The sequence below is a fragment of the Aptenodytes forsteri genome, unplaced genomic scaffold, assembly GCF_000699145.1.
Source record: "Aptenodytes forsteri isolate BGI_AS27 unplaced genomic scaffold, ASM69914v1 Scaffold257, whole genome shotgun sequence".
Taxonomy (NCBI): domain Eukaryota; kingdom Metazoa; phylum Chordata; class Aves; order Sphenisciformes; family Spheniscidae; genus Aptenodytes; species Aptenodytes forsteri.
This window is the reverse complement of record NW_008795194.1, coordinates 1824913-1840009: the sequence shown is the minus strand read 5'-3', so window position 1 is coordinate 1840009 and position 15097 is coordinate 1824913. Positions and strand designations below refer to the sequence as shown.

At 39.9% G+C, this 15097-nt stretch overlaps 1 protein-coding gene across 2 annotated transcripts in view; it reads right to left on the bottom strand.

Annotated features, from left to right (window-relative positions):
• MAP3K20 (mitogen-activated protein kinase kinase kinase 20) overlaps positions 1 to 15097 on the bottom strand; it is a 91454-nt gene that overhangs the window by 23834 nt on the left and 52523 nt on the right. The window contains exons 10-11 of one of the 2 annotated variants that reach the window (XM_009278583.1): positions 10571 to 10706; positions 1125 to 6213 (exon numbers count right to left, since the gene is read on the bottom strand). In XM_009278583.1, coding sequence (XP_009276858.1) covers positions 5845 to 6213; positions 10571 to 10706 — 505 coding nt within the window. In that variant the 3' untranslated portion in view covers positions 1125 to 5844. Of the gene's footprint in view, positions 1 to 1124; positions 6214 to 10570; positions 10707 to 15097 lie in introns of those variants that run through there. The other variant, XM_019471885.1, reaches the window with a different exon arrangement.

The following is a 15097-nucleotide window of genomic DNA, read 5'->3' as shown; positions in this document are numbered from 1 at the left end:
TGTACATCACATTGACTTATGAGACTTGGCTCAGTTACCCACCCAAGGCTTTGTTACCTCCTCCAGAGAGCCCTGCCACCCATGAGCTCTCCAGAGCTCCCCACCCACAGGCCAAGCATGCCCCCCCGGCAGGCACTCACCCCTGCCTGCCTACAGCTGAACACTGAGCCCCAGGGCACAGTTGCCCATTACATGCCTGAGCACTTCCCTGGCTCTCCAGGCACAAGACCAGGGTCTAGTGTAATCCCGCCCTCAACTTCCAGCCATCGCTGTGAAACACCCTTTGCGGCATCCACATGAAACTCCCATTGAAAGACTTGTGACTGCCTGACACCCCTTGAATTCTGCCTCCATATCTATGACTTTTTGCTGCCCACCCCACTTCAAGGACTCTTCAGATCCTCTTCCTCCTCCTCCACCAATGTCTCAGCCAAACCTTGCTGGGCACAAACCATCCATGAGACCAGCTGAAGCCACCTCTGTGAGGAGGACCTAGCAGACCCTCAAACCCATCCCTTTGCCCACTGCTTCCCCAAAGGGGACAGAGCCAAAGGCATCAGGGTGAAGTGGCAGAAGGGAAGATATGTCTGCCAGAGAAAGAGAGACTTTCCTGACTTTTTCCCTCTACTACACCATACTTGCAGCCAATTTTCTCAACCTACCTGCTGTTAGTCAGGCATTCCCTATGCTAACAGCTACCCGCAGCCTGGGCAGGACGCTGTGGGGCAAAAGTAGTGCTGGGGGTACACTGAGCACAAGGAAGGGCAAGTGGCAATTGTAAACGTCCCTAGGAAGGCAGTGGGTCGTGGTTTTTGTAGGTACTTATTGTCAAACCAGCTAGTGCTGCAGGAGGAGCCTGGTACAATAATTTGTACAACTGAATCATTTACTGCAGAAGTCCAATATTGCATTTTTAGTTGCACAATGGATTTTTTTCAGCTTTTCCCATGTTTAAATATAGCCAGTGGCAGAGTATGTTCTGTATTATTTTTTTTTTTTTTTTAAAAGGTGGGAGAATAAAGGAGAAATGTCACACAGCGAGTAATACAAAAAGTGACTTAAACCAGCAGACAATAAGGAACCTCTTGAAACACCAGCATTTTACACAGGGACACAGATGCATAAAATTTACTGTCAAAATGTTTATTGCAAAATAGAAGTTTGGAACAAAGAGAAGCAGAGGAAAAAGTTCACATCAAAAGAAAGTTTATGACACCAATTGAGGAAATTGAATACATTGCATGATTTCTTTTTGTTTGTTTGCTTTGGTTTTACACTGGAAAAGTCAAATCCACAGTGTGAATAAAACAAGACATCATATGTCAAGTGCAATAAAGAGAATAACTGACACTGCAAGGTTTTACCACACAGAAGTGTAACATCGCATGTTCCACATAAATGATATATTCAGTTTACAGCACAAGATTTTTTGCACAGGCGTTGAGCTCAGCTTTGTTCTTTCAAAAGGGAAAATGAAGTTTTCTAGCACTGTGAAAATATTTTCTATTCAAATTCAATCGGTTCACACTTGAAGTGTAATTAGCATTGACTCCTAGTATTCAGTACAAAACTTCTTCAGTAGTGCAAAAGCAAGAAATGCAGTGGACTATATCTGACTTTAAAAGGCATATGAGTATTTAGCACACAATATAAAATTTGTAAAGAAGGTTGTTCTTTCTACAGTTTTAAAATTAAATCTTCACACATCAGAAATCTCTGTGCAGAGTTTACAGTGTACACTAAGTTGAAGTCTGGGGGAAAAGGGAAAGGTCTTTCCTCCAGATTCCTATTAGTGCATTTTAAGGGCTGTGAAAATTACTAAATGAACTTATTTTTCTACCTGAACGTTCTACCTAGGACTGTAGTTAAAACCTCTGTCAAGTTAGAGGTCTTATTAAAAACCTGTAAAAGCTGCCTGATTACAGAAAAAGGAACTACAGTACTAAAGACACACAGTAACGCTGCTGAATACTTAACAGCTATATGCACACTACGGATTTACTGCTACTGCTGATGGCAATATAAATCATCATTGCATCAAATATTTAACGCAGAATAACCACTTTAAAACCCAGAAGGAAAGGGAATCAACATCTAACAAAACCGCTGGAACGATAAACAAATGACAAGTCAAGAACATGACTGCGTGACAAGGAGCTGTGCGAGACCCCACCTCCTGAAAGCTCTTCCCATCTAGAGGGGACAAGCTCCACGTCAAGCAGCACACAACCAGCTGGGGATGCAGCACACCTACACATCGTACCTTAGGACACTTGCTACTCCAAGGAATTAGTGGTGTGATCATCACAAAAATGACTCGGTCGGAAGTTTTCCTCCATTAATTCCCCCTTCCATTTTTTCCCCACTGCTGAAGGAAAAGAAAGGGAGTTGGGAGTTGGACGTCGTGTCTTGGTCCCAGCTCACCCTGTATCTTTAAGCAAGCCAAAAGCTGACCCTCACCATTCTTCTCTTGTGCCATTTACCCATCTAAGTCAATGCTGGCGATAACAACAGCCTGGTAAAACCGAGAAGTTCAGGCCCGGTTCTTACCTTTCCCCTCTGTCAAATGCAGCATTATTATTTTACTGCACGTATGTCCAGGGTTTTATGGAAGGGAGAGAAAACTGGGATCCCAAAAGGCCTGGTGGGGACTAGTGAGCTGAGAGGTGTACGAGGCATGGGAAAGCTTTTGGTGGCTTTGCTCACAGCCCAGAGCAGCCAGAGAAACACCTTCTGGGTTTGGTTAATGCTTTCCTAAGCTGACACACTATGTGGCTGTGGACTGTTGTGGAGATGATTATGCCCTAGTGATGATACAGGTAGAAGACAGACTGGGTTGCACTGCAGAGCAAAATCAGGTGTGGAAGATGAAATACTCTGACCTCCTCCAACCAACATACCTGCCCACCAGAGCGACTTTCAAAACCTTTATCTAGTGAAAAGCATATCAGAGGCAGAAGCAACATAGCTTGCTTCTCACATATGATTTTTGGCTTGTAAACTGGAGACATCTGGTATGAAAGTCATCACAGGAAAGTAAAAATGCAATCAATACCATTTTTTTTTTTAATAAGCATAGCCAATATCCTAAGTATAACACTATCTCAAGGGAACTGCATTAGAAGAGTTTGTCGTATGTCATCACCTTCTCTACAATTCAGAGACCACCTTTGCTACTGTGAACACATAGGTAAGTTTTACAAGAGTTTAAATTTTTCCTTAATATAGCTTAATTTGCTTTGACAAATAACATATGGGGAAAGAAAGGGGAAGGGGGAAAAAAATCCATCTTTGTTTCATTAAAAAATACTGGAACTATGTAGATAGCAGAACTTCCTATGAGCATGCTACCAAATTCTGATGATATTTTGCTGAAATAAGTTACACACCTGGGTAAGCACAAAACCTTGAAGACAGACTTAAATCTTGTGATTTTGCAACTATGAAACCCTGTGTCACACTACTTAAGGACTACTTTTACTTCTGTAAAGATAAAGGAATGGATTTACAAATTCAGTTAAAACCCATGCAAATATAAATGTGCATGAAGTGCTCTGAGATTGTCAGATGCTAAAAAGTGCAAAATATCAACGCTAGGGACAGATTTTTTGGGGTTTTTTGAATACTAAATGTACTGAACCAAATTTCATTTTCAGTTAAAGCTGTGTAACCCTACACTGCTTATGTGGTAGAGTAATTCATGCACAATGACACACATCTTAAGATCTAAAGTGCACATATTAGATCACACAAATCCATCAAATTTTCCTGGGGCCAAAGTGGCAGTTACAAAAATAGTATCATTGCTGTGGGTGTTAACAGACGCAGACTTACAAAAATAGTACAAATCTGCACTGGAAACAGACTATTTGCTCTTATTTCCATTTAATTATTTGCCCTTCAATGTCCCTTTTTCTCCCTAAAATCAGGTTGCTTTGATGGACCTAAGAAGCCATCCCTACCTGTGCCGAAGGAACAAGTTTCTCCTTGGGACAGTCCATTAACTTATCACATCATTTAAATCACAATTCTATCATGAGAAAAGCTTCCTGATACAAGAGGGTTAACTTCAAGCCAATGGATTTGCAACTGTTAGGAAGAAGGTGGAACATGGAATGACATCCTACAGAAATTAAGCATCTTGGAGGGTCAAGTCCTGTGCAAACTGACCGGAGTAGGCTAGCTCGAAGCGCAGCACTTGCTGCCTTACAGGTTACCAGACCAGAGCTGATGCTTAAGGATAAAACAATTCTCTCTCACAACCCGAAGAGGTGCCCACTCGTCACTCTAGAAAAACTCCTTCAAAGAACTTTCTCTTTTGTTGAGTGAACATGTAATGATTTCAGGCCTGCTGTTATCTAATGTATCCATTTTTCTCTAAGCTATCTACAAAAACACCATAATATGTAGGTTAGAGCTGTGTAACAGGCAAGCCTATAATTAAAGAAGCCACTCAAAACCAGAAGTTTTTATAAAAAGAAACCCCTCCAGTAATTGAGAATGGAATTTTGATGGCTTATTCCCACTACAGCTGAACTAGACAGTAACGTTTTTCTTTTGAAATGCTGCCCTTCTTCCTCGGGCAAATATTTTACATCCTCCTTTCTAACCTGCATTTGTGTTCGCACTGGTTTCCCTCCCTCCTTCTGCATCACCACTAAAGGGGTCATCAGGAGAAACGTACTTGCTGCTCTCAACATAAGTGCCTGGCAGGCAATTATTGCAGCAGATTGTTACACACTGAGTTTTATGGTAAGTCGTAACAGCAGTGGCAATACTTTAAAAGTGATTTAGCTGCAAAAAACAGGTATGCAGAGACTAGTAAACATTCCTCACGTTACCGCCATCACAGAGAATTTCACATAAGCCACAGTAGTAGGGCCCAAGCTGAAATGTCATTGTGGCTTCTCTTTGTCCTTTCATGGGGGTAGCACACACAGTTTAGGAGATGCAACAGAATCAAAGTTTACTAACACCGATTTTTACTCTCAGGTACAAGAATAAGTCCATCAAAGTTAATGAGGCTTCCTGGATTTACATCAACATAACTGAAAATTAGCTTCTAGATCACAATATCTGATAATAGATGCAGAGGTCTGATTGCAGTTCGCTTTGCTAGAGTGAATTATATACACATGCACATACATGTGAGGGGAAAAAAGAACATTTATACAAATCATCTACTAATAGGGATTATCTGGATTCTGCTGCTATTCAGTTTTTAAAATGTGTATTTAACTAACCCCTCTCTTCCCCTCAACCAAGCTTCTCTCTTCCTAGAAACGTATTTGTGACTTCCCACAATGCCGCCTTGAAAAAGGCTTTAAATTAGAAACACAGCAAACCCCTTCACTGCAACAGTAAGAAAGAATGGATTGTAGAGAATAGCAAATCTGGAAGTACAAGTATATTCATATGATTGACAATTAAAGGGGTAAGGGAAATGACAAAAAACACAAAAGAAAAATTTGAAGTACATTAATGGCATTAAAGGCATTGAAGTTTCCCCCAATGTTTTCAGATCTTAAGTTTATGAAGCCATAGTTTCTGTAATCAGGCATCAAGAATTATAGATATAATCACAGTTCTTAAAATAATAATAATCTCAATTAGTTTGGAAAGTTTAGTTCCAAATTTCATCAAAGCAGAAATAAGTCAGCACAATCTAAACAAAAACAACATGTCTTTCTACACACAAACATGCTCAGCCTGGAAAACGTCTCACTTTTTTTGTTTTTTTTCTTTTACAGGATTTGAACAGACCAAACTGACAGGATTCTTGTTCTAAAACTTTATTGTTTTGCTTTGCTAAAACCGATTTCAGGGTTAATTCTATAACTGATTTCATTCGCTGCTATCATCTGTGTCATCAAAATCATCATCATCATCATCGTCATCTGACCAGTCGAATTCACTGAAACCCAAAGCCATGTTGATTTTCTTTCCTTTTCTCATAGAGGTGGTTTTAGAAGAATTCTTTTTGGCTTGCATGTTTATCTGCATTCCAGAATGCAGGACAGATCCTGCTTGGTTCAGAGAGAAGATATCCCCAAAGCCCGTCATCATCAAGGCCTTCAGACTTTGGTTCATGCCAGCTACCTCCCCGTTACTTGTTGCTGTGATCTGACATGACATCTCTGCACTGTTTGACTCCTCTGTTTTAGATTCAAAGTAAGACTCCTCAGACATTCTTGCAGCAAGAGGTAAGAAAAACTATTTAAAGGAGGAAAGGACAGAGCAAAAGTGAAAGTTAGAACCAATTTAAAAATCGAGGAAAAAGACACCACCAGATTAGTTGGCAATCAACAGAAAGCACAATGATTAGCGAATCTAAACACAGAGATCAAGTAAGAATTCATTAAATCAGACAGCTTCATTCTGGGGTCATTGTTCCTAAATGAAAGTGCAAAATCACTGAGTCGCATGGCAAGAACCACAGGTAGCAGAGCTTTCATGACAAAAGAAGGTTCAAACTCTTCAGTCCTTCATTTTGTACAGCGTAAAACACAATGTGACATTTCCCAGCCAGGTGGGATGGCTCCCAAGGCAATGTGGGTACAACAGAAGTCTGAGTGAGTTGCTTAATCGAACCTTTCAGGATTGAAGAATAAATCAGGTTAAGATCAGAGAACCCAAACAAGCTCCCAAAGTTTGGTGCAGAAGTAGCAGCCCTCTAAATATCAGAAAAAACAGCAGCAGTATTATTTGTGCAAAGACTGGTTTTGAGCGTATGCTCAAAAGGAGAGGAAGGGGTCACCCTGCAATGGCCGCAATCAGAAACGAGCCTCTCACCAATGCAAAGGACACGGGAACCAGCCTCCAGCCCGCACCAGCACCTTGCTTCTGGAAGCTGTCCCAGGGAAGAGCAGGCAGGGGAAGAGGGGCTGTTTGGTCGGCTGGTCAGCTTCGTCAGCTTGGTTGCCTTTTCTTTTTTTCCTTTTTTTTCTTTTTTTTTAAGTGATATCAATAGATATCTGCCGTTTGGTTGTACATCATTTTAAATCTCTACTGATTTAATCTTCACCGACAGATAATGGCGTTTTCCTGACCCAGTCTGTTTGTAATAACAAATGAAACGTGCCCTCTCCAGCTAAATAATGATTAATGCCTCTTCAGAGTGGCCGGGCTAGGAACCTCTGTGACATGCTTGCCTTTTCTCCACAGGGAGTAAAAACTCAGGAGTTTCATCCCAAATTGAACTACCTACTAAAGCAACAGCAAAGGAGCCATGTGTGAACACCTGAACTGGCCTTTCTTTCCAAAGCTGTTTGCAAAACTACCTGCCCAAAATTCATGGTTTTCCACATCTTTTTTAACCTAATCGGAAAACTGACTGAAGAGTCAACGGCAGTTGGTCACAACGGGTTACAGGGGTGATTGTGGTGATGCCCTGGTCTGTAACACAGGAGGCTTCGTGGCCGGGCTGCTCAAAGAGTGCCCATTTCTTGGCAAAACCACTTACGTTGACAAATGTTTATCATTAAAAAGGACAGCATCTGTCTTTTGTTCCTCTCGAGTTTTCCCTACTTACATAGGCTTTCTATTTGCGTTGTGGTTAACGAAAGTTAGTGATCATGGTTTAAGAAACGAAAATAAAATTAAGAAGTTGGGGAGATGGGATGCCCTAAATACTCTTCATGCATCCTATGGCTAAGTGACGAAAGAACCTGCAGCTAAGCTTCTGTACACCTGGCTGTACAGGAAGAAACAATTGCACCATCACCAGAGTGCTACTCGGATCAAGGACACCAAAAGCTCCTACTGATAAAGAGAAGGAATATTTTAAAAACAAGATCTAGCCACAGAAACGAGATGCCCAGCACACGCGATTCAGTGCCAGGTAGTTCTTCCATCAGCTATTGGAGTTTTAGTTGCTTTAGATCCATGGAAAAGCATCCCCTGACATATGGGAAGAATTCCCTATAAAAATCAACAAAGCTGCAAGACAGCTTTCCTCTAAAACACGTTTCTGGGTCGGTGTTTGTGCAATGCCTGGCAGCGGGTAAGCTGAGAATGGGCCGTAACTGTGGCTCATTTTGCGAGTTATAATCACCCTACTTCCTCCATATTTTGCCATCTCGTTACCTGGAGAACTTAGGAGCTCTTTGTGACAGGACCTGCGTTTGGTGTCACATTGCATATGATAACTATCGTGAAGAGACTTTTATAGATGACTGGGATCCCCAGTCTCTGTACAAGCCACTGTTCTTCTTAAATAACCACCTGCAGGTGCATGGCACCACAGGTGAATATCTGGATTTCATGTATTGCTCACTGTCTTCCTCTAAATATGAGCTTCAGCTTAGCTACATACACTGCCTTCCTAAAGTCAGGTCCTCTTTCAAAAGAAGTCTGCCATTTCACTACAGCTATAGAGATATTTTACTCCTCCAAAAGGCTCCAGATTCCCTTGTGCAAGAGGCTCTTGGAGATCTGCACAAAGGGAATTTGCAGAGATCAGACTCAAAGGTGTCTGTTGCATAAGACACAGCAGAAACAGGGTCAAAACAAGAGCAGAGAGAAACACTACTTTCACAGAAGTGTTTCTAAAGATTGGCCTCATCCTTCTCTCATGCTGATGTGTGTAAAGCTATACTTTATTCTTTGGAATAGGAGCAGCCTGCCACTCATAGCTACCTACCATGCAGGATGAAGCTTCTACCAACCCTAAAACACTGGAGAATCAAGTGGCAGAGACAACTTCCCTGTTCTCCTTTCACTTTGTCTGAGTTTCTCCTCCTGCACACCGCTTTAATAGTATCTGCTGGCCTCTGGTCTTTGCTGCAGAGCAAAACGAAGAAGTGACTGCAGAGCAGGGATGACAGTACCAGCTAAGACACAACAAGGCCTAGTGTTGGTTAAGAACCAGGTGTAAGCCTAGTGGGCACCCTAAGCTGTGTTATTAGCTCTGGTTGCCATATCTTTACTACTGTTTTTTACAGCCAAGGTAGCTTAAAATCAAGCAGTGCACCTCCCTGTTGCAATCTTCCAGTTTGATACTGCTGAGCAGACATACCCTGAACCAAGTGAGGGAGGGAGACACTTGACTCCAAGGATTACAGCTTGCAAACACAATGCCCAGGGATATTCTGCAAATGATTTACAGCTATGAATTTAAAATATAGTTGTATGTGTAACCAGTGCCTTGTAGAACTTAATTTGCTATGAAAAAAACAATCCTGCTTGAACAGGCCAATTTTTGCCAGTAGGTCAATTTTTTTCCAGCAAAAGGGCTTCTTCTAAAGCCATTTTGTGTAACAGTTCACTAAAGATCTATGGAAAAAACAAACCTATATTTCCCTATTAGAAGAAATTGCATTTAAATGCAATAGGAGAGTTGGGTTAACGTTATGCAGAAAGATAGTTCATGCTTAGCACAATAGGCCTTAGCACAATGCTTTATTCTTTCAGCAATGCCAGCTCTAAGTGAAAAGTAGAAGTCATAAGCAAGTACAGCATAAAAAACCCTAGGGCCTTGCTCGTGAAAAGATTTGCTCATTAAGGCTGTGTCTCATGCTGTGCTTAGGATAGATGATGGCCCACAGCTCAGTTACTGGAAGTTTGCAAGCGTTAAAGCAGGCATACAGATATCTACTGCGAACATACAGTATCTGCACATAGGAAAACATTCATTCTTCATGATTTCATTACTGCATGTTCACAGCTGGAACACGAATGCAACTTCATTCAAACAATAGCAATAAGCTTATTAAAGTTAAAAACAAGTTTGTATCTAAATGGGTCTGGCTGGAATCAAGGTTATAAGTAGCATAAAATTGTGCATAGGAAAAATATGCTACTGCAATCTCAATTTGGTATTTGTTTTGGCTAGTGCTTTAAAAACAAGTAGGTAACACGATATTTTTCTTAACAAAAGTCTCTTGTAATATGTCTAGCCATGCACTAACCCTGTGGTCCTCCCTCTGCCAATCAGTAGTCAAGAGCATCATATTTCGTTAAGAAATTCAAGATAATCCAAGGAAGTTTTTTTGTTCAATTTATTAATAGAAATGTGGCAATCCTAACAGCTAATAACTGGCCAGTACAAGTATGTTAACTATAATTATGAACAAAGCCCTAAATTAACACTTCAAATTTTGACCCCCTTTTTCACAGAATGGAAATTTGCTTCTTCTCAAAGAAAAAGAACAGAATAATATTAAAAAAAAAAAAATCTACATAAGATTCTCAAGCCTTCTTCTGCAAGAAACAAATGATTCTCACATTTAAGACCAAATCCTGCATCCATTAAAGTCAACAACTTTCTAGTTGAAAAATGAATTTATTGTATGCAATCAACTTTTAAAGCTGAGAACTGTAATTAAATCAATGTGAAACTACTTAAGTGCCCATGGCACAATATGAACTATCAGCAATATCTGATATCTAATGTATTAGATGAAATTTTTAAAAATAGTATAGTTATTTGCAGTGATGTAATAAAATAGACTTTAATTGGCCCAAAGGAACAACTAAAGGAAACAGGGGCACTATGGTGCATCTTTAGATTTACATAGACAAAGCTCCAAATACTTTCTGAAGATGAAAGGTTGAATTATTGTCTACTTACAGGAGTATTGGACTGTTCGGTTAACTTCTGCTCCCACATCCTCAAACGTCGCTCCCGTTCCTTTAGTTCCTGCTCTTTAAAGCTCAGATCACGCTCCAGTTTCTTTAGTCTCTCTAAGGTTGCCTCAATTTCACATCTGCATGGAGACAATTTGTTACATCTTGTCTTTTCCTGACAGATATAAATTGTTCATAATTCCCACTTGAATGTTAATTAAATGTGAAAGGCTGAAAAGTACAATACTAACTCAAGCAGTTCAATTACCAAATGCAAAGCTTCTTTAAGAACAACTGGCAATGTTTATACTTGAGAATAACCGTAATACCTTCAGTTGAAGAAAAATAACATTTAAAAGAGTAAAATGCCATATAACAACAACATTTTAAAAACTAAAATGCCATCTTTTCCCTCAGCATCACGAAACATGATCTTATCCATAAAGAAACTGCATTAAGAACTGGTAATGGGACAATCATTAGCGACACAATACGGGCAGTCTAAGAAGCCCATTTGCCTGGGTTTATAACTTGGCTATAAATATTATTTGGACTTATATTCAAAATATGCAGAAGCAGCACTGAGGTGGTTTTTCCCACTTACCTTCCTGTTTCTCTAGGTTAAGATATAAGAGCAAGAATATAAACCATGATATATGACCCAGCCCTGCAAATGGTTACAAATACAAGCTTCTCAAGTTAGGAACAGTTAATAAAAGGATTTGGTTTACTTTTCTCTGCTTCTCACCATACATGCAAAGGTGTGAAAAATAAGAAAGGCAGGAAGTGAAGGCAGTACTCTAAGAAGCTTCAGATACCGTCTTTATTGGGTTGCATTGCGTGTACCTCATCCCTTAACAAAGTGGTTTCCTTTGACATGCTTTCTGATGGACAGTATCTGTTAAACACATGAACTGAACTGCTCTTGGAAAAGAGTTTAACAAATTTTGCGTGACAAATGCATGGGCGTATACTAAAAGGTACAGAAAAATAACTCTGTCACTAAATTCAGCCACATTTTTTGCTTGTGGGATAACCAAAGAAAAACCTCCAATTTGTATCAGAGATGGTATTTGCATTTAACAAACCATTTCTGTGACTGTTTGGGAGACTGTGCACTGCCTGCCACCTGTGTCCTGACTATTACTTCAACTGTTTCCTATTCACATTGTGGGAATAGTCAATCACAGATTTTGTTCTTCTGCTAGAGAGCGCGAGCTCCTAAAGAGGCAGAGATCCTAAAGAGAGCTCTGAACATAGCTACTGGGACTCCGCAACGCCAAATCTTCTGCTTGAACTTTCACAACATTTTCCCTTCGTAAACACACTGCAAACAAAACCTGCTCCTTCTGATGTTTTCAAAAAGAAGATAAAAGGATCGTTAGTTGTCATTTCTATTGGGGCGGGGAGAGAAAAAAGAATTATTTCTTCCTGTAAATCTCCTGTCCTGGCATGGAACGATTAAGCTCTTCTCTAGTATCAACCTAAAGGAACTCAGGTTCTCAAAGTGGGAAAATGCATGCCCAAATAGCCTATTTAAGTAAAAGAAATAATTTAAATACTCCAAATCTTATAGATTTCTTATTTTAATAAGACATCTCTGTCAGAGAGTAATGCTTGCAAAGTACAGTGAAAGGATTCAGAGCTGGAATAACTAGCAAACTGTACTGCAACCTCTACCACCACGCCTAATTCTACCGCAAAAATCAGCCACCTGGGGGCAAGGGCATTTATCACACTTAAATCCTGCTGAGTGAGCTGTTCGATATGGCGGTCAGAACAAATGCCCCTCACAATTATTATGCTTCAGATTTCAAGCAAAATTCTCTCTCTTATTTAGGCATGCAAAGGTCAAGGCTGATCTCTGTGCTGGGTGGAAAGTGGTCACACATCCTAATGAAGAGGCAATAAAGGAACAAAACTAAAAAGCACTGGATAGAAGGTCAGAAAGTGACTCCTCTACAAACATCCATTTCCCTACCACAAACCTTTTCTGTCAGGTGCAACATATACTACACAATCTACTGTGGGAGCTACAGAACAATGTGAGGACAGTTGCAAGCACTGCTTTTCTTGGTTTGTCTGTCAACATCACTGCTACTTATACGCAACTCCGTAATTTTGAAAATATGTAAATTAAGTTCTCTTTTTAAGTAACATTCTGCACTAGCAAAGTCCCGGTAACAATAGCTTTCTATATGTCAAAAGTCTATTTTGTGCTGTGATTACCTCTCTTCATTAGACAGAAACTTCTCTTATAATAAAAGGTCAGTCTGTGAAAACAGTTGCATTCTGAAAAATAATTCCACTGTATAATAAAACTGTGTAATTAAAGAGAAAGCTACCGTACATTGCCCAGTTAATGAGTCTTACTTCATAAATGAAGCAGCTTGAAACATTATACATGGTAGGGCATGTGGATTTGTTTGCTTCTGTAGTTCTGCAGTCTGAGCTTACTGGCTTTTCTAGAATAATCTCATTCTGTGACACTGAAGAACGTATACTGTATTATTAGAAACTATAATGATAAACACAGATTAAAAACAATGACTGGCATTTGTTTATATGTCTTGAATTGCTACTGATACACTAATATAAGTATCACTAATAGACTATTTTAATCATTAGAACAGCCGCTCGTGGGGAGAGGATGGAAGGAGAAACGCAGTTAGTATATGTGACTAAATGCAGACAAATGTGATCTCTCACTGAATCGGAACATCATTACTTCAATAGTAATTTTTTCCTACTGTAATAAAAGTGACTTGAGAAAGAGCTCCAAAAAGATCACAGAATATGAACTTAAACATAAGGCAGATCTGTTCAACTTAGTCGTAAGACAGTGCCCCTATTCAATTAAATAATAAAAATGTGAAGGGTAGAACAGTTAGGAAATAAGATACTGAATTATTTTAAGGAAATGATAGAACAGGAAGATTAAAATGTATTATTAATATAAACATCAAGACCAGTAAACATTGCAAATAAGAGCACATTAAAGATAGGTCAAAGCGTCATTTATCTTATCACCTCTGTCAGTCATGTGTAGACTCAGCCCACTCTCAGTTTTCATGCCAGCCGGTCAGAGACGTTGAAAACTCTGGTTACCCGCTGTTACAGACGCATTTTTTGCACGTCTCTATACAAAAAGAACCTCACCTTGCCTTTTTTTTTTTTTTTTAAGAGTGGGGAAAAAACATAATCCAGCTTGTCTGAGCTTTGATTTGCTTTGATAGGTGCAGTACCCCTGTGAAAGTGCAGTATCTGGATCACTAATCTGGAGGTCCCTCAAAGGAACAAGCGTAACCTTCGCTTTTCCCCAGCCCACCCTTCTCCAGGGCTCTGATAGCCAGGCTTCATTACAATTCCCTATTTGGTAACGCATCTCATTCTTTCCCTATTGCAGGTTCAAGTCTCTCTTTGCAAAACACTATGGGATAAAAAATATAAAACAAAAAAAAAACCCAAACCAATGAGTAAAAGCAAAGATTTTTCTACACAGAAGTTAAAACACATTAAACTGTTCTCAGAAATGGTCTTAGTCTGTTTTAATTTATCCCTTGCAATCACTTTATGCACACAAGTCTTTCATCTACTTTAACTTGCATTTTTTTTAACACTTTCTGTTAATTTGGCTTAACCTTCATGAGTGTCTCCATACAGACATGGCTTTTGCATCAGGGAAGGCAGCCGTTACCAGAATTCAGGTAAGAGAGGGCCCTTCTTACCAGCTTCTGAGCAAGTCCCCACACGACTTGCGCTCTTTCTGCACTTCATGTTTTCATTTCAGCTTAATTCAGAAATCATCTTTGCTTTCAGGCAAATCATGCCCCGTCATTAGTCTGTGTTTTCTCTCTCGTATTTCCTTGTCTCCAAGTTATTTATTCTTCCACAAAAAAAGCCAACTTTAACACAAGTCTCCATGGTAAGAAGTTTTTTCATGACTTGATAGTGCCAAAGAACTTTCTGTTTCTACATGGCTTTTCATTAACACCTTGTTAGCCATTCCTCATCTGAGCAATTTAGGTGCATCAGAATAAAACTTGCAAGAAATGAATCAATTTAGTAAAAGAACAGAAGTTTAATGTTACCAAATGTCAACTAGCACAGCTTTTATTCTGCTATATTGGCAAGATTTAAGTAGTCATTTGTTTTTCCTAAAGGAATTTGAGTACTTGCTCATCTTTTACATAAATATTTTTACTATACAGGGGTGTATAAGAAACCCCTCATTGGGGGATATTTTTCTTCCAACCCTCCTTGCATTCTGTCTGCTACCAAAACCGCAATACGATGTCCGGAGTCTGCATAAATAATGGTGGCCAAGAAATACGTTGTTATACTTTAAATACCCGACATTTGTCTCACGCCTTAGAATACGGATCTGGGGGGGCGAGAGGGCATACTGATACATTGTAAAAGCAACACCACGGATAAAATCATTGACAAACGTTTGAGAGCCGGGTATTGGCAAGAGGGAACGCTGAACGCAGTGTCACGGGCCGCCCCGCGGCGCGGGGGCGGACCTCGC